Source organism: Epinephelus moara, chromosome 19 (genome assembly GCF_006386435.1).
Source record: "Epinephelus moara isolate mb chromosome 19, YSFRI_EMoa_1.0, whole genome shotgun sequence".
In the NCBI taxonomy this organism is placed as follows: domain Eukaryota; kingdom Metazoa; phylum Chordata; class Actinopteri; order Perciformes; family Serranidae; genus Epinephelus; species Epinephelus moara.
Window position 1 is genome coordinate 20,089,550 of NC_065524.1, and position 21,754 is coordinate 20,111,303.

Genomic DNA, 21,754 nt, shown 5'->3' on the forward strand with positions numbered 1-21,754 from the left:
ATACTGAGCACTACCTAATTAATAAAAGGGAGTGAAATGTGTATTGTTTAAGTTTTATTAATTTATCAATCCAATTCTTTATTCTAAAAACAAATCCATACTTTGTGGACCTGCATAGGATTTGCAGTTGTCTCACTGCAGTTTGATTCATGCATCTGGTTGGAGCTGGAAGGTTGTGCAGCAAACAAACAATGTAAATCTGATCTACTGTACAGAGTGACATACATACCTTTTCTGTGGAATAGTTTCCAAAGGCACAGCTGTTGTCAGGGAAGCCCCAGCTGAAGAAGCAGCCCAGCAGAGGTGACAAGAGGAGACGGTTTCTCTCCAGGACCATGACCTCTTTTTCCAGACACAGTATCTGACCTACGGGGCCCCTCGGCAGCTCTGCAGGAAGTTTTACAGTGTTACTGAGAGCGGGGCACCATCAGGAAGAAGTTGTGTAAGAAAGTAAGAGGGAGTTTTTTTTAAATTGTCTGTTAAACCATAAAAAAGTTATGGTGTAAAAGCAAGAGAAAGTGACCTCATTCTGCCTTTTGTGTACCTGAATAAACTTGTCCGGCCAAATAAAGGTAATGGCTCTTCAGAAACATCACATTAAAGAGTTTGGTAGCTCAGTAAACTTGTAAAGAATTTCATTAAAGTGACCACAGAAAACTGGGCAATTAAAACAGCTATTCCCAGGTTAAAACAAGCCAAGGCTCCGTCCTGGGGGGACACCTGCATCCTGGACAGCACAAGTTGTCCGTGTGTGTGTGTGTGTGTGTGTGTGTGTGAGGGTGAGGCAGCGAGACAGAGGGGCTGTAATTGTGTCTGTAATTGACCTATTCATGAAGGAACAGGCAGAAATCATTATATCCTATTGGCCGTTCTGCTTCTAAAATCCCCAGAAAGAGGTTGTGTCTGCACCAGTCTTAGCATTCCTCCTCCTATTCATCTCTATCTGCTTATTGATCAGATCAGACACTCTAAGATTTAATATGGAATGTAATATGCAGGAATCTCTCCCTGAGCATTCGCAGATTCATCTCCTCTCCCTCAGTGGGCCTGTAGGGATATTCAGATTATTAAGTAGGGCTCAGCGGAAGAGTCATCTCCATATTGTAGCCCTAACAGATAGCTCTTTCTACTCCATACTGTAAATTAATCTATGGACATTCTCGCTCTGTTTCAACGATCCCCCTGAGACCTGGCCACATCTTGTATATAATAATTGACACCAAATGGTGTGAAACAATATAAAGGGGGAACAATAAAAAAGGTGACAAAATGCAGATGACTATTACGTGTATGGATGAATTTAGTTTACTCAGCAGAAAATATATATGTTTATTTAGTTATTTGGAAATATCTGTTGTAAGGCTATACTATGATTTGCTTTATTTTTATACACTTTTTCTGTCTAATGTACGAGTTGCCAAGTGTTGGAGATATCGTTTGTAGAGATGTCTGCTTCTCTTGAATATAATGGAACTAGATGGCACTCAGCTTGTGGTGCTCAAAGCCCCAAAAAATACCTTTGAAAAACTCAACAGCAATGTCTCTCTCCAGAAATCATGACCCAGTTACTCAAGCTAATCCACAGACCTTGTTGTGAGCAGTTTCATGAAGGAACTATCTGCATTCTTCTGAACTACACCCACCAACCATGTCACCACGCAGAAGTAAGACTGCATCTTCTAACCTAGCACCATTGAGCTGGCTAACGTTACAGCTCTGCTGAGAAGGACACAATTAATGTTTACATATCCCACTATTATGAGCACTAGCCTCTCATCAATAAATAGATGCACACTTTATCCGTGTGATTATATGGTTGGTTGGTGTAGTTCTGTAGAAAGAAAAAAGTTCCTGCGTGAAACATCTAACAACAAGGTCTGTGGATTATCTTGAGTAACCAGGTTATGTTTTCTGGAAAGGTGGTATATATATCTATCTATATCTATATATATATATCTCCGAAACTTGACAACTCACACCAAAACAAGTTAGATTGGGAAATAGCACTACAGCTAATAGGAAATTATGAATTTCTGTTTTTGAGGTGAACTGTTTCTTAAAAATGAAGTTCTTATTTGCTGTCTGAGCTCCTCTTTTATTGTGTAATTGTACCTCTGAACGGCTGCACGGTGGTCTTCACTTTGTCCAGTTTGAAGAAAAATGGAGTCGGATGAGCTGGTGATGATCCTTCCTTCTTAGTTCCACTGCGAGGCGGATGTGGCTTGGTGAAGAGCTATGGGAAAGACAAAGAGAATTCACAAGCAAAGATTATTTTCCAAAACAATATGATGCACTTACATGAAATTATATACTTTTTGCACTTCCCCACTTAGCTCACTCTTTCTACCTGTTTGGGAACCTGGCCAAAGTTGCTGACGTATCCCAAGATTGTGCTCTTGATGAGGGGGTCCTTAGCATCCTGGTGGCCTCTGTTAGCGTAGAAGTAAGGGTGGAACGTGTTCACACTCTCTACAGCAGCAGGGCCTTGTTGCCGATACCCGAAAATCAGGTCGATCCACAGGTGGAGGTTGGCACTCACATAGTCACTTTCCAAAGCCTAAGGGAGACAGAAGATTGTAGCATAAACTACGACAACCTCGTCAAGTAATATTACAAAACTACTCTACATGCACTGTGCAGTCTGAAAATACAGCGCTGTGCAGTGCTCATTGTTATTACAGTGGGACCAAAACCATCAGTCAAACTGTTAATATGAGAGTTTAGAAACACAGGAAACTTCTACAGGAATGCACAACCAATCAAATTACCCAGGTACAGTGTGATTTCTTCCAAAAGTCAATTTAGAGAACTAGAAGAGCAGGAAGCTGCACAGCTGTGTTATGAGCATATCTTCATGTTTGAATTAAAGAATGATTTGGGTAGAATTAGCCGGAGATTGGTTTTGAAGAGTTAATAAGGAAAAGTGGGCATTATGACCAGCATGTGTATCCTTGCACCCAATCTTAATAAACCCATCCTGGAACAACAGAAACCTGAAGAAAAACAAAACAAAACATCATAACAAGGATATATTGTCCTGAGTTAATTTGTCTATGGAAGAGAAAAAAAAACAATCTTCTAAAGTCACTAATTTTATGAGAATGGTGGGCAATATGAGTAGTTCAGTAGATTACAGAGTGATAACCATCATAGATGCCCCAGGAATGGGAAAAGGGAGGGTCACACTGAAGAAATCAGACCAACAGAGAGAAAAAAGAACGGAGATATACAATAACCCCACACAGGGAAAAGAGAGAACATATTCAGTATATTCCATAAACAGCTGGCAGAAATAATGGCATTATGAAAAATAGAGTCTTGTTCCTGCCCTGAATGATGTTAAATAGGCTTGTTGTCCTTCACTGTCTGTCATCTAAACTTCAGATACACGCCTTGTCATAGATTTTATTGATAAGAACAACAACTGGTCATTATATTAGAAAACAGTCAGTACTAAAAGACGTTAACTGAACCAGACTCACTGAGACGAGATGGCCTTTAGAGAACATAATGAATGGCTGTTGTGAATAAGATCTGTCTCTTATACTGTGGCAGAAAGAATGAAGACAAACAGACTGACTGCAACCAACACTATTACAGTGCGAGGATTACAGCAGATAGTTGTTTGAGATACTAAAACAGTGCATCTTCTGTGTATATACATCAGCTGGTATTGGCAAACATTATTAGGTCTCATGGGAAAAGTTGCTGAATGTAATAGGCCAGACCGGCCGATTGCAACAGACAAGCCTGGTAAGGTCGGGGGTCACTGACCTCTCGATGGATTCTAATGAACTCTTGCGGGTCACCTTTCGCCCATGGAGGCAGCTCCACATCTCCCAGAGCGGTACCATCCTCCATACAGCCTACAGAGATATGGATATACAGTACATACAGGATCACTTCACACATCACTGTGTTTCATCCTTAAAAGGAGTTTAAAGACACCCTGTGGAGTTTCTTTTTTGCCACTGGTGACACTATAGAGCAATGTTTTGATTTGTGGTTTCCTGTTGTGTTTGTCATTTGTGTGCTCATCAGGCACCTGAGTAATGCAATCAACACCTCCAATAGTTGTTGTAAACAAGCAGGTTCACACACTTAAACCAAAAAAAAAAAAAAAACCTGCAGTTCCTCTAATGGCCACTTGAGGCTGGCTCCAGAAGCGAGTCAATCCTCATAGACCCCCATGTTAAAATGTCCAACTTTAGAGCAGAAATAAACATGTTTACAGCTCGGTACAAAAAATGGTATTGGCCTCTACAGCTAATTTACCTGTTCATGATAAATATACAGAGGGCGAATTTTTATATATCTCACTCTTTTCATTTTATAAAGGCTTCTGGTTTTGCATAATTAGGGGAGTGGCTGCTTTGAGAGGCAGGCTGCAGATGGACTGCGGACTCCTCCACAGCTCCAGCCTTTCGTCCAAATATGGTCACTTCTATCTCCAAAAATCAAAGATGGCGACGGTCAAAATGCCGAACTTGACGCTTCAAAACAGGAGTTCACAAGCCAAAAGGTGAAGTCACAGTGTCTACGTCCATTTTTTTTAAAGTCTATGAATTCCACACATTTGTTAGGGTTCTACAATAAACACACCGTGTTTTCGTAATTTAAAAAACACAGAATATTTTTGTGTATTTTGTGATTTTTTTATAAGGAAACTCAACCGTGTACCTTTAAAGAATAAGGCTATTGTATAATTTATTGCCACCACATTACTTTGAAAGACCAAAACCAAAATAAATTGATTGTGCCAGCAAATATTGGCTATGTAGCCAGAAGAAAATATAGCTTGTTCCTTTGTGCATCACACCTCTATTGTTGTCCAAAAACTATTAAAAACACATCAGTGAGTCACACTATTGCACTGGGTGATTTGTTCCCTTGTTGCAATAAACATCAGGTTTTAAAGATTTATGTCTTCTGGAAACAAATGGACTTGAGACTTAAAGCTTAAAGCCACAGACAGGGAAGGGCAGGGAAGTCAGAAAGTGCTGAGAGATAAATTAAAGCATTGTTGGTTTGGGTCTTTTGATGGGATTTGTTGACAATAAGAAACTAACAATAGTGCTTGTACAAGGCAAATATCTTCAAATTCATAGTCATTCATTTAGCTACACAGAGGATAATCTTTAAGCTGACCCAGCTGGATGTGGTTGGAGTTGAGCAGGAAGTCTGGCAGGTAGAAGAACTCTGGAATCAGCTCTCTGACGTCCCCTGTGTTGTCTCTGGAGGCCGACTCCCACTCCTTCTTTACACTGTAAAACATCCGCTCTGCGATATCAAACCCTCCCTGCAGGGACGAGAGAAGCAACACTGTCACACCCCTCGGCACACCGTTGAACCAAACTTTGCCACAGACATTATTAATACAGTAGTCTGCTCGATTCAGTGCAGTGAACCATATTTTATATTCTTCATTGTGTTATGTAAGCAGGAAATATTTGCTACTATTTGAAGGAAGCTTTTCATCTTTCTGTAAAATTCCATAATCTATGATGGAAATCTCACGAGAGGGAATGTAATTTAGAGTAAAACAATTACCTCAATGAATGAAAATAACATATATACTGGTAAACTCGGTTAGAGATGTAAATCCAGTTATGGATATTACCACACGCCCGTTATTCGCTTCAGAAGACAAAAAGGCACTGTAATTCACCAGACTAACATCTTTATTGCTTTATTCTGACTATCAAATATGCATGCCTTTTCATTATAATCAATTGGACGCTGTATTGTAAATTGGTAACATGTGTGGCTATTTGCATTGGCTTCTTTTGGATGCTTTCTGTAATTATTTGCATATATATTGAAATTTCCCTATAATCTGATTTCATACCAAAAACAGCATTGAAACAGGATCTGGAGTGCTGAAAATAGCTCCTATTAGAGTCAGATTATTAGCAAGATAATGTTTGAGAGTAAAAATGATGAATGTCGATGGGCATCTGGAGCAGTGGGTTTGCAGGGCCTGTGGGTTAGTGGAAACAGACTGATACACAACAAATTGAACTTCCATTTCTTTAGAAAAATCCACACCACACCTGCAGTGATCAGCAGGGGTTACACTCAGAATCTGACCGACATTATAACTTTATACATTTATCATTTACTGTAAAGTGTCTCTGTGTAATTTATATGCATGTATTCATGTGTGTGAGACTCCAATCTGCTAGATAAGCCTTGGAAATCTTGTGCTGCAGATTTGTGGTTTAGATTTTCTTTGATGCATCAACACACAACTTCAAGATCTGATTAAAGGCTATGGATTCGAAAACGCTTCATCCTGTTTGCTATCACTGCAACTTACTGTATTCATCTCTATCATTCTGCTTTAATGACTGACCTTCTGATGTCCTGATAAGACATTTACTGTGATATGGTGACATCAGAGTGAGTAGTTATACAGCCTAACTGTTTAGTATTATCAAGGGTGTGGGGTTTGCATCAATATTGGAGGGGACACATATGAAACTGAGGGTTTGGGGGTTCCTCCCCAGGTAATTTTGAGCATCAAACACTTGATTTTTTGTCATGCATAAATGTTTTCAATGTCTTTAATTTCATCAAAATAAAAGTCCTCTGTTACTACTTTCATGTTGTTATTGGGAGGGCCAAATGAAAGCTTTTAATACTGAGGGGGACGTGTCACTGGCGAAATCTACACATATGAGTATTATACTTTTGCTTTTGTGATAGATACATTTAATGTCATGGTACAAACCATTAGAAAGGGCTCACCTTGAAAAAATCTTCCATTTTGATGCTATGCTATTCTGAACTTAAGAATTTTTTTGTGGAAATTGGTCAATAACAGCAGCCTGAGGAATTGAAATATTGCCTTAAAAAGAGATTTGGAGCCTTCACTGTTCAGACCTCCTTTGTGCCTTGCAGTGAAGTATTTTTTGTCTAGCAACTGAATGTTCCTCGGGCACATTTTTCCTCCCAGCGTCCTCACTGTGGGCCATCGAATTTTATCTGATACCAGCTCATTCATTTTAAGGGCATAAAAATGACCAACAATAACCAACCTGCAGTGTCTGGAAGGTGTGTGAAAACGGCTCCATCCTGACAAGGAAAGAGGCGACGATGATGGCTGAGGAGTAGTGAGTACAGTAGTGACACTGTGTTGACAAATCTCCTGTAGAGCAAAAATGTTTTAATAAAAAGTACAGTGACCAGCAAAAAATAAGAATTAAAAGTGAAGAGCTGAATACATTTACCTTCACCCTCAATGTTCTCAACTTCTTCATATCTTTGGATGAACATCTGTCTCCTTTTTTCTGTCTGAGCTCCCATCGGCTTAGACAGGTCACGGAAGGTCGCAGGATTCGACAGATCGAGTGTCTATCAAGGACAGGGACTAATCAAACCACTTTTATCACCTACAATATGGATTTTAAAGAAAAAGATGTCCCTGTGTGTGGGCTTACATCTGACTGGTAGTCAGCTAAGACCCAGGGGAAGACTGGATACTGCATCAGGTCATTGTATGTCCTCCCAGCGATGGTGTTCAGATGCATCAGATACTCAAAGTTACTTATTTCCCCTCTCTGGAGGACAGAGAAGAGTAATATGAAATAGATAACCACCTTTCACAACACAGGAATATAGTTAAAATCAACATTTTGGCAGTTTGCATTGATCTCAAAGGAGAAAGAAGCTAATCTGAAAACAACTCTGACAAATGGTTGTGTTTATTACATTACCTGCCATTTAACAAGGGCTGCCTTTTCAACCACAGGAGTCTTCCTAAAGCACAATAAAAATAAAAAAAACTTGAATTAGCATCAGAGTCTGATCGCTGAGCAGTGCCTACCAGCACAAAGTTCTTTGCTTGCTCTGTTGCCTAGCAACCCATGTTGAAATGTAGCACAGCAGAGATCTTAAGCAGCAAAGCAGAGGTAAGTGAGTGTGTACATAGCTGTAGGAGCCGTTATGGGACCGAGGTGAGCTACAGTTTGTAGCATAAATAGTGAGTGTAGATGTGGAGGATGTAGCACATGTTGCCATCTGTAGGTTGTGTGGAAATTTACTTTGAGTAAAACTGTAACTTGTCTGACTGACTCCAACAGCAGAGTGAGACATCTAAACGAGGAAGTAATGTTTTCTTTGTGCAGTTAATGATTACTGGTTAAACAAGGAACACCTGTCTTTCGAATTTTTGTCACATAGCGGCTTGCTGATGTCCAAGAAAAATGTAAAGACTGCCTGCTTCATAGCTAAGACAAACACTTTCTCCTCCAGCTGTTTTTTCATTTAGTTGGTGTTAGGTGTTTGTTCAAAGACTGTTGTAAGGTCATCTTTTACCAGGACATTCAAACAGACTTTAAAGTCTTGTTTTAACAATCTGCTAAGTACAAAAACTGCTCAATTAAAATACCTAGTTTTCAATAAATCTACAAGAATGTGTTTGGGTAAACATATAAACATTTATACTAAACGGCAACGTTGCTGAACATTTGTTTTCACATATTTTAGTCATGTTTCACCTATCTAAACTTGTTTAATCTAAATTAGGAAAGCATTCAACTGCTCCTGAAATCTCTTTTCCCTCTGTGGCCAGTAACATGGCAATAAAGTCCTGGCGCCAAGCACCCCAGTTGCTTAGTAACGACATTAAACAAGGAACCTTGACTTTCCCTGTTTGGTGTAGGGAGGCTTGGGAAATGCTGATATACACAAGCGGTGCATTCCTGATCTTTCCTCTGGATTTGGCGCTAGGATTACCAAGTATTATCAGAGCAACTTGTACATGCTGACTACATCAGAAATGTTTTAAAGAGTTTTTATGCTTTGCTGCTGTGCTATAACGTTATGACTTCACCGAAGGAGGGTTTTTTGTTACAAGGGCAAGAGGCTTCGAGCTGAATGGCTGGTTCACAGGAGCTAAAGCTGTTGGTGTGTTTTTAAAACTGAAGACAATCTCATCAATCAATTAACATCAACTCAGGAAAAAAGGAAATAAAAAATGGTGAGTACATATATTTTCATTTCTGTTAAAAATACAAACAAGAACCCAGCAGGATACCCACTGAAAAATGAAATAATGATGCAAACAGTAACTGGGTTCAGAGAACGAGGGGCTACTTGAAGTGTATCCAATAACTCCTCCCCTCGTCCAATAACTCCTGACCAAATTATTTTGTAAAACTACACTAAATCAATCATTGCATTTGGCCCAGTATGTGTTATCTAATTGCAGGCAATAATTTCATGCAATAGTTTTCTATAGGAGGTTATAATGGGAACAAGCACCAGTGGATAACCTCTCTCATCCTGAGGATGATGAATGAGGCGAGAGAGGGCCTTGGGGTGTAACACAGACACAAACAGACACACACCTTGCTCTTTTAGACAGGGAGGGGAGAAGAGCGAAGCCCTCATCACACTCCCAACACTCCCCAACTATCATTTATCAAAGTCCTGATTTGACTCTTTGTGCACGCGCACATGTACTGTATTTCAGTACATTCATGTCTGTCAATACACTTGCATGTGAATGTACCGAACACACACACAGACACACACACACACCTTCCTTGCCTGAAAAGAGCCAAACAGCTCAATCAGTTGAATGGTGAGGGAGCATCAGCACTCATTTGTTTTTGCTGTATTACCCAGTGTCGCCTCTCTCCTATTGTTCCCCTGCATTAGCCTTAATTAGAGAGTCGTGCTCTTAAATACCCCCATGGGCAACACTGGGTGAGCACGCACTAGTGCAGACATAACACTGCAGACACACGCACGTGCACTCACAGAGACATACACACACGCACACACACACACACACACACACACACATATACACACACACAGCTCAAGCTCTCATACTTCAGAGAGCATGCTTTCCCTCCTGCCCCGGGCCATACATAAGCCCTTGTATCTGAATAAATCACATCAGCCTTACACACACATACTTACACGTAAACATACACACAACACATTTATTTGCTATAGTACTGCGTGTTGGTGTAGATTAGATAAATTATTAGAAATCAGCCTCTTGGGGGCAAAAGTGACACTGATCTGAAATTTTAAATTGTGCCGTTCAGTAATTCTCTGTGTTGCAGTACCATGCCCAAGGGGAAGGGAGCCAAAGGGACAAAGCTGACCCTCAAGATTGCCAAAAAGGCAATACGGATGACCCCAGATGGACGGCGCCGACTCACCCTTAGTAACATGGGGATAACCATCTTCCCAAAGTGTCTCCTAAAACTGACCAATGTGGACGAGCTGGATCTTAGCCGCAACCTGATACAGAAACTCCCAGATAACATCGGCAACTTTGCGTCACTCAGATGGCTGGATCTACACAGCAACAAGCTGGAGTCTCTGCCCGAATCCATTGGCAACCTGGTGGGACTGACCTACCTCAACCTCTCAAACAACAGGCTAATCTCTGCAGGTTTGCCCTCCACACTGGGTCTTCTCACCAGCCTGAAGAGTCTCAATCTGGGGATGAACCAGCTGGACACCCTGCCCTCCACTATGATGGCTCTGGATAGTCTCCAAGAGTTAGGTCTGTTTGATAACCTCTTCATCAGTCTACCAGAGTTCCTGAAAGTCCTGCGCAACCTCACCAAGCTGAACATCACACGAAATCCGCTATCGTATGTTCAGGGGGATGTCGAGGGGATGCAGCAGGGAAAATCAAAAGCAGAGGAAGATGGCTATTTGGTCCATGAAAGCAGCCTGTGTAGGACATGCCTCAAGAGATGTAAAGAGCAGAGGGAAAGGCCTACAAGAGGAGGAGGAGGAGAGGGAGGTGGTGACAGATTTGAGGAAAAAAGGATAAGGACTTATCAAGGCCTGATGGCGCCAAACTCAGTGGCTATAGTCAGTCAAGACGTGTGGAGAGTAAGGAAGGTGGAACACAAGCTAATCAAATGACCAAACAGAGCCACAAAAGTCATCTTAACTACAGAACAAATAGAATGAATGCCACTTTTAGGCAGCTCTAAAACTTTAATAATATCTGCATAATACATTACTGTATGTCCACGCAGCTATTTCCTTGATGTATTTTGTCTCAGTTGGTGAAACAAAAAGAGTAATTACTTGTAACTGTTGCTCTTGGATGACTGTGCATAAAAAGTGGCCCACAATAAAAGATTTTTCAAATCCTGACTGATGTTGAAAATGTGAGACCCTTTACATAATGAAATTTACCCCTTTGTTCTTATAGTGTGTGGACAGCTATGATTTGGCCAGAACAGCACACCACACACTGACAGATTCCTTTCACCCACAGCCACAGTCCCTACTCTCAAAACGTGAAATTTCGCAAATCTCTCACAATCAAACGTTATTGCAAGAGATTTTTTCTGAGTTGAATCCCATTTCATATTGTATTATAGCCGTCTGAGACCTGGGGCACCGATAGTTCACTTGATAGAGAGTGAGCCTTAGCAGGAGTCCTTTGCAGGAGTCCTTAGCAGCGGCCCAGCTCAGAGTCTGACCTGTGGCCCTTTGCTGCTATGTTGTCCCCTCTCTATCTCCCCCACTTAATGTCTATCTATCATATCTAATAAAGGCAAAACGCCAAAATAATTATTAAAAAAAAAAAATATAAATATTAAATACTGAACATGTTGAATATTTGCAATTTGAAATTAGTGTGCCCAGGATGAACTACGGAGAAGATTGGGTGATGTAGAAAACACTCTTAAAGTTCTGGTGTGTACATTTAAGGGGATTTAGTGGCTTGAAGTGGTAAGGATTGCAGATTGCAACCAGCTGAAACTTCTCCCGATTAGAATTCCTTCAGTGTTAATTGCTCAGGAGGTTTTTACTGGGAGCTGAATTACCCAGTAATTGTTCAAAAGGTCTCTTCCTCTCCAAAACAAGTGGACCAGGTGATTTAAACCAGTAAAAACACTGAATAAAGCAGTTTCACGTTAAAGAAATCTGTGTTTGGAGGGGCTGCTAACTATGGCGTCTGATGCAAAAACACAAACAGCCATATCTTGAGACAATGTTTGGTTTGTCCGTTCTGGGCTACTGTAGAAACATGGCAATATCCACTGACAAGAACCCACTCCCTTTGTAAATAGAAACATCTCATTCTAAGGTAATTAAAACACAATGGTTCTCGTTTTTTTAGTGATTATACACTAAAGAAAACACACTTATTACATAATATTCCCTTTCTGCCAAGATAACGCTTTATCATATCTCACACTACAAGAAAGATCATCTTTAGAACCGCCAAAAAAATAGGGCTATGCTAACATTTGTCAGGAGAGGGGAACTGAGCCCAAAATCGGCTCCATTCTAGCATAACGTATGACACTTACCTGGCATTAGCAATGACCTCAGCAACCCCTCTGCCTTTTAATGCTGACACTACCGAACACAACCTGCAGGGAGAAAGAGAGAGGAAAAAGCAAGAATCAGAGTCATCATAAAGCTGAAAATAAAAATGCATTGTTTAACATTTAGTCTGTTTAGATGTGGTACCTTTTATATGCAGAGACATGGTCTTTATTCAGGAATACCAGAAAGGCTGAGAGTCCGTTTTTCATGAAGACCTCGATAGCATTGTCCTGATAGAAACAGAGAGACACAACTAGTTGAAAACAACTGCAAGAGCAACTAAAATGCACATGCAGGTGCTCAAAGACAAACATTTACATCCAATGTGAATGTATTCCAACTAAAGCCTGTGTAGACACAATCTAAATATCAGATGGATGTTAATTCAAGGCTTCTGTGGGAGCATTAGGGTGTCTGACCTCTAAAAGGAATCGCATGAAGCGGGCATCCTTGATGTCCTCATAGGCCCAGCGTCTGCAGCGGGCTGGTGGCAGCTCTTTGCTCAGCGTGGTGGACATAAAGGAATCCCTCACACTGTCAGAGAAAGAAAGGGACACAGGGGATGACAAATGACTGACTGGGGCAACTGAGAAGCTAATGTATGCTCATTACGTTTTGCTGTAACTGCAGTGCACACGACTGTACGGCACACACAGCTGTACCTGCTGGGGTGGTGTTTCCTGCAGCAAACATCTCCACCAGGACTCAGAGTGAATCCCTCACACAAGAGCAGGCTCTCCTTCCCAAACAACAGCACCCCCTCCGTCACTCTGAGGCCACTCACTGTCACTACACACATCTTAGCCTTTACCTACAGAGACAGAGAGAGAGATACATTAAGCCCCTTGTGAGCGGCGCCATACACATCAGCACTCCTCTCTCCCGGGACATGACATGGCAGCCACGCAGGCACTTCAGGCTTGACTTGATTGATCATTTTAATCACATATTCTAATCATTATTAAAAAGACACAGTTGAACACTTCATTATCAGAGCTGATTGATGGGGAGCGGTGTGACTGTGTGTTTCATCCTGCGCCAAAGTGGACCCACATGCTGCTTTCAGCGCCGGTTGTAGCTAATGCTAACTGCATTGTGATAATGTGTGGCTAATTCTATTGTCTCCCCTCATTTCACAGTGAGTGTGTGCACCTGGCCGTCTCCCTGTGTTGGCCCCTCCGCAGGCCCTCTGGGACACGGCGCCCAAAAACCATATGGGGCCCCCCAACATACCCGCAGGCCCCTCACAATTTATACTAATCAAATCAGATTCCCTACCCCCAGACACAGAGTCACACACTTGGTGGAGGAGGAGGAAGCATTGCCTGGCCATTATTAGGAGAATTAATCACTGCCAAACACACAATGGGAAACCTGCTAAGTGATCAGAACCTCTTGTATGAATGGACACATAGAGCGACGCTATGATGGATAATATCACTTGTCACGTGAAAGCATTTAAGAAGGTGAGTCTCAGCTACGTGGCACAGAAATCTTGCATTGAGCTATATCATGGTCAGATTTTATGGCAGTATTCCACCAGTGAATACAAACTGGCATCAGGCTGACTGTCCCTAACAATGACTAGATTTCAGAAAAAAAACACATTTATTGTTATCAAAGATTAAATACATAACAATAAACTTGTTTCCTTATCTTCTTACTGTGCACTGGACAGATATGCGTTATCAGTCTGTGGGTGATTTAGCTGATGATGGGAAGAAGGAGAGAAAAGGAGGACTTTTATTGACTGAGAGCCTAATGTCAGACCATTGATTTCTCCCCACACACATTACTGTCATAATCACACTATTGGCGCTGGCAAGCTAATTATGAGTGGGTCTCCCTTTGTGTGTTTCTGCGTGTGTGTGTTAGTCCGATGAGTGTGTGTGTGTGTGCATTTTTCAGAGCTAATGACTGTGTTCATTTGACAGGAAGCTCAGCAGGACTCACACACTGAACCACTGCAAGACAACAGGACACACTTGCACACATCACACACTTACTAAGCGGATGTAAGACAGCTTGCATCACCTCCTACTGTTTTTATTAATACTTCTGTCAGAAACATTAAAAGCCGCGGCTGGTTGCCGGAGTGATGAGAGTCCCTGTCAACATGTGCCTTGGTTTCTAACTCGCTGGAAGAATGAGAAGAGCTGAGCTGGGCCTCGACATTAAAACATTACACTAATGAGGAAAGATGAAATTCTGATAGCAGCGCTGGGCTATTGGAATCCCTTAGTCTACATCAGATAATTATGATTGTGAATATTAGCAGGGTGAGAAGGAGGCATGTTGTTTTTAACCCAGCATACCAACACACCGTCCTGCACTACAGTACCTCCTCTCCGGGGCGCAGCTCCTGCAGGATGATGCGTATGTCGTGGCAGTCGTGTGTGTGGGAGCAGGGGTCGGGGGTGATGGGGTCAGGTGCACCCTCGGTGACAGCAGTTGTCTCATTCAGGACAGGGAAGAACGTCAGATGGTCACAGTCCTTTGCTCCCTCCTCTTCATCCTCTTTTGCCTCTGCTCCGACTTCACACAGGATCTTTGGCTCTGTTGCATTGGAGACAAATTTTCCTACTGATCTTACATCCAACACCCACATATACCCCCTTTTCCACCAAAGGAGCTCAAGTTTCATTCAGGATTCTTGGAACTTTGGTGCTATCTAACAAACCAGCCCGTGTTTCCACCTGTTTGAGCTGAACCATTGTAATCAAGGATGTGTCATCAATGGAGGCCGCTGCATAATGCACAATATGAGTAAACAGCAGTAGCAAGATGGCAGATCACATTCTACCTGTGAGCTTTTGCCCTGTTATTACAGATATTTGCTTTTATCAAAACAAGTGTGGACCAACTATTAATGATGAGAAGACATAGAACAGTATTACGTGCAAGACTCCGTCCTCTCTTTCTAACCTGTGGAATATGACACACCCACTGATGTCATCACGGTTCACACTTTGGGTCAAGGAAAACCTGCTATTTTTTGGTTCCAGCTGGGAACCAACTTCTGAGGTTGCGAACCAATTCATCTGTCGGTCGAAATGCTCCAAACTGTTCATAATTAGGTGCAGGAATCGGAACAAAACCTGTTCCATGTTGGTGGCAAAGGGGTTATAGACCTGTTTTTTTGTAATCTAACCCTGAAGTTTACCCTGATTTTCTCAAGAAAAAGGTAATGGAATTTTTCCATTGAGTTTTGTTTAATTGCAGAAAATAAGCTCTGTGGCAAACAAAAGTTTATGACAGTGATTCCCAACTAGTCCAGCCACGGGGTGCAGATTTCTCATATTTGTTCAAGGTCCACACAGTTTAATGGACTCATCGTCATACTTGCTTTTGGCCAAGTCATTGGGTTAGCTTGTTGTCTCTGTCATATAGCTGTCCGTTAGTCACATACTCTATAGCAGGAAATGGTACTTCACTTCCAGAAATTCACTGTACTTTACGTCAATACGTTTTTACAATATTGACATGTTTGCGAGTCACTTGTGGTCGATTCAGAATGGACTCAGGACCCACCGAGGGTACACTGGTTTAATGTCCTTACAAGTTTTATTCAGCAAGATAAGCCTCACAGATGAATGCCAATTTTATGATTTTTGAAGCCTAAATGCAATAACCAGAAGTAAAGAGTTAGCATTAGGCTAACAAACTATACTACAGTCGCACCACTTCAGCATCGCCACGATAAAGCAGTGTGATGATGTTCTGTCGTGTAATTTAGCCACTTGTTAGCAACAGCCTTTTTTTAAAGACATCTAAAAGCTTGTGTTAACCACAGACCTTATTTCAGGCATCTAACCAAAAACTAATTCAAAAAACCCACTGATATTGAGACGAGGGAACCGGAAGTGCAAAAATGCAAACTCATTTACATATTTCAGGACTCATTCCTGCAGATCTCTATTCTGGCAAAAGTACAATTTAAGAAATGATCAGAAACACTGTTCTATACCTGCGTCACTTTCTGTTCTTGTTTTGTTCTCCTCAGACATGCCAGTCCTTAAACCCAGACACAGCGTTCCCAGCACCTGTTGTAACAACATAAAGCATTATTAAAGTTGAACACTATATAGGACCCTGCTCCACAGATCCAACTCTAACTTAAGAGGCTATACCCGTTTGGATCGTCTCAGAGCCTTCCTGCGGATGCGTGATCTAGTCCTGTTGGGTCCTTCAGCAGCATCTTGCACCCAGTCTCGGCTGATCAGCACCCCAGGGCCGGGTCCGAACACAGCTCTCTCCCTCAGCAGCTCGGCCTCCACATGCAGCCAGTTGGAGCTCACTCGCTCCCACTCGCTGGCTCTTAACTGGGACGCAGGAACAGGCCCGGGCAGAGGGAATAGATGAGACCGAGATAAACATTATTACAGATCCAATTTTGGCTTTTTAATTACATTTATTTCAGTCCTTTCACGGTCACATTTCTGTCAAACCTGTAAGTGGTTTGTCCTCATATTCTCAAACATGCCGTGGCCCCTCTGCCGATGTGACTCCATGTAGGACAGAAACTCCTGCAACAAAAGGAGAGTAACCTGATGGGTGCAAATGAAAAGAGCGGGCGGCACAATCGCTCTTCCTCTAGCTCATATTGTAAACACACAGCACACATCATGTTCACAGAGATTGTATATTCATAATGGTATTGTTGTTTCCTCATGCAATTACAATGCATTCATACAATTACATCTGTTCTAAATTGCATTCACTGGGCAAAATAAGCTAGTGGCTACAGTCTTACAATAACCCTGTCTGGAAATGTAATCATTTGTTGGTGTGATCTAATTAACATAAACATTAATATCACTGAGCCACGCCACAGTCAAGGGCAAGGCTAGTGTGTGTGCGCCTTTACTGTGTGTGAGTGCGTGTCGATTAAAAGAGAAAAGGAAAGAAAAAATAGAAAAACCCAAAACAGAGCCGTGTTGACACTGCAGGATGCTCATGTTCAGCAGACACACTGGGATCATATTCTGACTGTTAACTGCTTCATTAAGCCCATCATCACAGCAGTGCTCGCTGGGAGACTAGTGAAACAACATGTGTCCATCCTCACAGCTGACCCAGGAAAGCCATTTAATTGACTGAATGAACATGCAGTAACTCTTTATATCTAGTCTTATTTACAGATGCTAATTCTGTGTTTTGCGCAATAACCCCATTAATGCAATAATTGATTTCAAGTACAATAAAAAAAAAACACAACTACTTCTGTAATACAAGAGATGCAAAATTTCTGCATTATTTCAGAATAAACCCATGCGTAAAAGTTGACAACAAACTTTGACAAGCCCTCTGGAGAATGAAAACTGTTTCTCTAAATGACTGACTGCCTATCCAAATGAGAAGTTGTGCAGCGAAAGAAATAAAGGAGTAATTTGAGGGGAGATTATAGAAATATTACAGACAAAAAAGAGTGTAATAATGAAGTTTGCGAACTAGAGCCGTGTTGCGACAGATAAACAGCAAGTCGGCGTCATCATCTCCTAATTTCATTCCTTCATTTGGACAAACATAAGTAATATATAGCATTAATTACCCTATTTAGCAGATAGGAACCTCATTGGCTTTTTAAATGCTGCATTAAATACATAACTCATCTCTTCCCTCTGCAATTAACATCAGAACATCACACTCATTTCCATTTTAATGACTTCCCAACAATACGCCACCTTTGATGATAAGGCAACATAATGTCAACTTCATTCTGGGCTGGCAGTGAATGTGTAATGAACTTAACGTGATCATTAGTGCTGTTAATTATCTTTCTAATATGAGGACACAGATATGATTATGGAAACTGCATTCGCTGATGAAATAAATCTCTAGAAGAATTGCACTGAAGCTTGACTGAGGACACAGTCTGACTATCAGTCTCTGTATTCTCATTCATTACCTACAGTCGGCTTTAAAACTCTTTTTTTGATTCCATAAAAGTAGTTATCTGAGACTTGGAAACTATGCTCTGTAGAAATGCATTACTATGGATCCAGTGACTGAGAAGAGACTCCCCATAAGCTCATGACTTGCCAGCTAAAGGTCATAAGTTGATGATCCAGAAATTAATTAATGACTCACTTGTTTCTTCATGAAGATGAATGGACAGTGAACGGACTGGCTGACCACTACTGATGATTTGAATATCATTTTTCGAATGCTCACTGCATGCTGCAACCTACTCAGAGCGAAGTGGTGCAACACACGGCAGAGTGGGAGAAGCCAAATATCCCTCCCTCTTCTTCCCTGCCTCTCAGACGGAAAAAACAATTCATCACCCTCTCTGATAGCCTGTCAAAGACTGATATGATAAAGAATAACATCAAATGAATAATGTTTTCATCAGATTGGTACCACTATAATTGCCAACCCGATTTCTGTCGGCAAGCGGAGCGCACAAACAAGAACACACACTCTTTGTGGGGGTGAGACAGACACACAGACGCGGTAATTTCATGCCTGTGTGCCTGAGTAATATGTCCCCGCTCCCTGCTCCAGATGGCTCGACGTCTTAAGCGTTGTGGGGGAACTAATGATGTGGGCCACGTGTTTCGGGGGGAAAAACAACAATAAACGCGTCTTTAACCTTCAGCAGCAAACAGTGTGTTGTAGTGAGTGTTCCCATGGATAGGCCTAACAGATATCAATTACTATGCCCACTCAGGGGCAATCAGCTGTGATAATCCAAATCCATTTAAAGAAATAATCAAACACCCCCACAGGGCTGGACGGCCCACAGCACAAACACAGCAGTGACTTTGGGACGAGTTTTTGGGCACAGTGCTCTGGGATGCTGGGGCATCTGGGAGAAGGTAACAACCCCACACTCCTCAAAGGGGACTGCAGTCACAAGCGTACAAATTTGTCTATCCTGTCCTGTGCCAGAAAAACAAACATTAAGGGAATGTGAGTGTGTATTTACCTCTACTGTTCCTGACTCTTTGCCCGGTCTGCCTAAAGCTGAGCGAACAGCGTTACTGATCATATCAAACTTCTTCGGAGAGCCACAGGCTAACTTCTTCCTCTGAGACTCTGACAAGGCAAACAAAATTTTAGAACACACAGCTAACATTCAGGCATCTTCTTCTCCTGCAGTTATTAGCATGTGAGAGCTAACCTATGTGCAGCAGCCAGGTTTTGTGTGCCGTCTCCTCCCACAGAGGGCTGATGTCAGTCATGCTGACAGGCCCTGTCTCCGCTGTGGGGCTCGCTGAGATCTCTATCTTATAGGTTTCTTCAAGTGTGTGCTGCCTCTCCGTCATGACCTTTGACCAGCAGGCCTCCGCTAAGGACACTAGCTCTTTGTCATCTGGAACACAGACACACATTTGAACTCTCTAGTGACCCAGTAAACCTCCACAGACTTCGGTAAAAATATCAGCTAAAGTGATTAATGTAAATAAACCCTCACATACTAGCCCACATACCTTTGGTAACGTCTGCTCCATTGCTGAGGCTTGCAGAATGTTTGTTTCTTGGAGCAAACTGAGGGGATGAACCTTTCCTGGGGGCTTTTTGGGCCCCACATCCAAAACCTTCAGGGTAGCTACAAAAAATAGTGTAATTGCTTAAATTACAGATAAATCCTGGTTTCAACATGTTTGTGTGTGTGTTTTGGTTTCACAATTACCTGCCCGATCGTATCAGTAACAGACAATGAAGAAGGCATGTGATGAAGTTCACGTTTGAGTTGTAAGTTGCCATGACAACATCCCAGCGTTCCATGATAGCCTGTAACGTCCTGACCACTCCATCCTTTTCTTCTTGGGAGTGTCTTGGTTGAGACAGGAGATAAAGCAGGGCTTTATTGGTGCACGAGTAGAGGGCCGACACCGTCCTCTCTTTCTGAGTCTGGCCCTTCTCCAGAGCCTGGAAGTGTACAGGAGTGCATCAGTTAGTGTAAAACTGGAATAAATGAGCGACCTGTGGGCAGTTTTTTATTCATCTCCTACCCTGACAATTAAAAGATTATTTTTAGCTTCAGTTCAGTGTTGTAGTGCTCAAGAACAATCTGTAGACCGCCCTTTGAAGGTCTTTTTACTCTGTCTTGTCTCTGTCACAGACAAAGACGACTCAGGATTTTATTTCAAAACCAGAAATGCAGGGATATCACTAAATTGTCTGTGCAATAAAGATGTGTTGATGATTTCAGCTCCTTACCATTTGTATTTGTTCTCTCTCTCCCCATGCATAAAGTTTACCTCTGCAATGCCTTCTCATTATTTTATCAAGACATTTCTTATGGTACACTAAGACACACAGTATGGCAATCAAAAGGTGAATGAAAAGGAATCTTAATTTGTTTTCTGTGGCTGTTTTTATCAAAATGTGGATCTTTCAGATCAATTTGAGGAGCGCCTACGGTTTCACGTGTTCCACATTTTATTGTGTGTCATACAGTTGGGACTCATACTGGTCTGGTCTTACTCTCAGCTCGACCTTGCTTTTCTTTGGTCTTGGTTTTGTCTTAACCCCTTAAAGTCTTGCTCTGGTCTCGATCTTGATACACTCACGACTACAAGACTGCTTCAATTTACAGAAATCGGAGGTTTTTGAATTTCAATATTAATGGTGAAACTACTTTTTTCCTATTTTAAATATCTATATTAGGTGTGTGTGTATGTTAGTTTGTGTACATGTCTCTCTGTGTGTTCATCTCACCACCACAATCTGATCTGCGAGGAAGTTGATCAAACTCTCAGAGTGTCCCATGAACATTCCGCCGTAAAGTTTCTGCAGCAGAGTCTTACTGAAGAGCACCACATTCTCCATCAGTGTGCCCATCTGTCCCTCAGGCGTCTGACCCTTGCAGTCTGAGTGATCAAATAAAAAGGTGTACATTATTTTTATTTACTTATTTATTTTGCATCTGCACTATCTGGCTTGTTTGAGCTATGAGTAATTCTACCTTGCATGCTGAGATGAGTATTGTTTTCCTCTTCGTTGCTGAGCATGTGGATGATGTCCATGATCAACTCCAGCAGCTCAGTCTGGAAACTCTGTCTCTGCTCCAGTGACGCACCGTCAGGGGAAAACTGTGACATGTAAGCATTTTATTAGCTAAAGAGAAAAACATGATTCAAACTGATAAACAACAAATGGATGGATATTTTGATACGTGGCTGCTCTTACTTCTATTATGCTTGACAGTGAGGGGAACACCTTGTCTAATGTTGTTTCAAGTGTAAGTGTTGGTGCTGGTGTGTGTGCATGCAGGTTAAGATTGTGTAGCTGGAAACACCTTAACAAAAATCTGTGGATCTGTGGGCCTACTGCTGTTCTCTCCCTCCTAGTGGTGAATCATATTATAGACAGTACCCTGACTCTGCCTTTTTTGGTAGCTGAGCAAAGAGTGGCACCTTCTGGAGAAATGAGAGTTTTGCAGTATTATAGAATACTGAAGAGCCTTTTATCAGAG

General features: G+C 41.7%; 2 protein-coding genes across 4 annotated transcripts in view; one reads left to right on the top strand and one right to left on the bottom strand.

The window, feature by feature from the left end:
• The window catches only part of wdfy4 (WDFY family member 4), a 47,992-nt gene that overhangs the window by 5,283 nt on the left and 20,955 nt on the right, over positions 1-21,754 (bottom strand). For both annotated transcript variants that reach the window (XM_050070990.1, XM_050070989.1), the window contains exons 36-58: positions 21,245-21,371; positions 20,998-21,149; positions 19,967-20,205; positions 19,764-19,882; positions 19,454-19,645; positions 19,259-19,368; positions 16,776-16,853; positions 16,458-16,649; positions 16,295-16,370; positions 14,669-14,883; positions 12,990-13,138; positions 12,747-12,861; positions 12,472-12,557; positions 12,309-12,371; positions 7,719-7,761; positions 7,443-7,562; positions 7,233-7,356; positions 7,041-7,150; positions 5,149-5,299; positions 3,775-3,866; positions 2,348-2,557; positions 2,113-2,233; positions 230-387 (exon numbers count right to left, since the gene is read on the bottom strand). In XM_050070990.1, the coding sequence (XP_049926947.1) occupies positions 230-387; positions 2,113-2,233; positions 2,348-2,557; positions 3,775-3,866; positions 5,149-5,299; positions 7,041-7,150; positions 7,233-7,356; positions 7,443-7,562; positions 7,719-7,761; positions 12,309-12,371; positions 12,472-12,557; positions 12,747-12,861; positions 12,990-13,138; positions 14,669-14,883; positions 16,295-16,370; positions 16,458-16,649; positions 16,776-16,853; positions 19,259-19,368; positions 19,454-19,645; positions 19,764-19,882; positions 19,967-20,205; positions 20,998-21,149; positions 21,245-21,371 (3,042 nt within the window). The remainder of the gene's footprint in view (positions 1-229; positions 388-2,112; positions 2,234-2,347; positions 2,558-3,774; positions 3,867-5,148; positions 5,300-7,040; positions 7,151-7,232; positions 7,357-7,442; positions 7,563-7,718; positions 7,762-12,308; positions 12,372-12,471; positions 12,558-12,746; positions 12,862-12,989; positions 13,139-14,668; positions 14,884-16,294; positions 16,371-16,457; positions 16,650-16,775; positions 16,854-19,258; positions 19,369-19,453; positions 19,646-19,763; positions 19,883-19,966; positions 20,206-20,997; positions 21,150-21,244; positions 21,372-21,754) is intronic.
• lrrc18a (leucine rich repeat containing 18a) lies at positions 7,859-11,132 on the top strand. Of its 2 annotated transcripts, XM_050070992.1 has the most exons (3): positions 7,859-7,913; positions 8,861-8,983; positions 10,083-11,132. In XM_050070992.1, exon 3 carries the CDS (start codon positions 10,087-10,089, stop codon positions 10,900-10,902), a length of 816 nt encoding a protein of 271 aa, XP_049926949.1. In that variant the 5' UTR covers positions 7,859-7,913; positions 8,861-8,983; positions 10,083-10,086; the 3' UTR covers positions 10,903-11,132. The 2 variants fall into 2 exon arrangements, with proteins under 2 accessions (XP_049926949.1, XP_049926948.1); XM_050070991.1 differs by lacking the exon at positions 7,859-7,913 and having other exon boundaries at positions 7,922-8,983.

Excerpts from the sequence above, each read along its gene's own strand:
- lrrc18a (XM_050070992.1), top strand. The coding sequence starts at position 10,087 with ATGCCCAAGGGGAAGGGAGCCAAAGGGACAAAGCTGACCCTCAAGATT.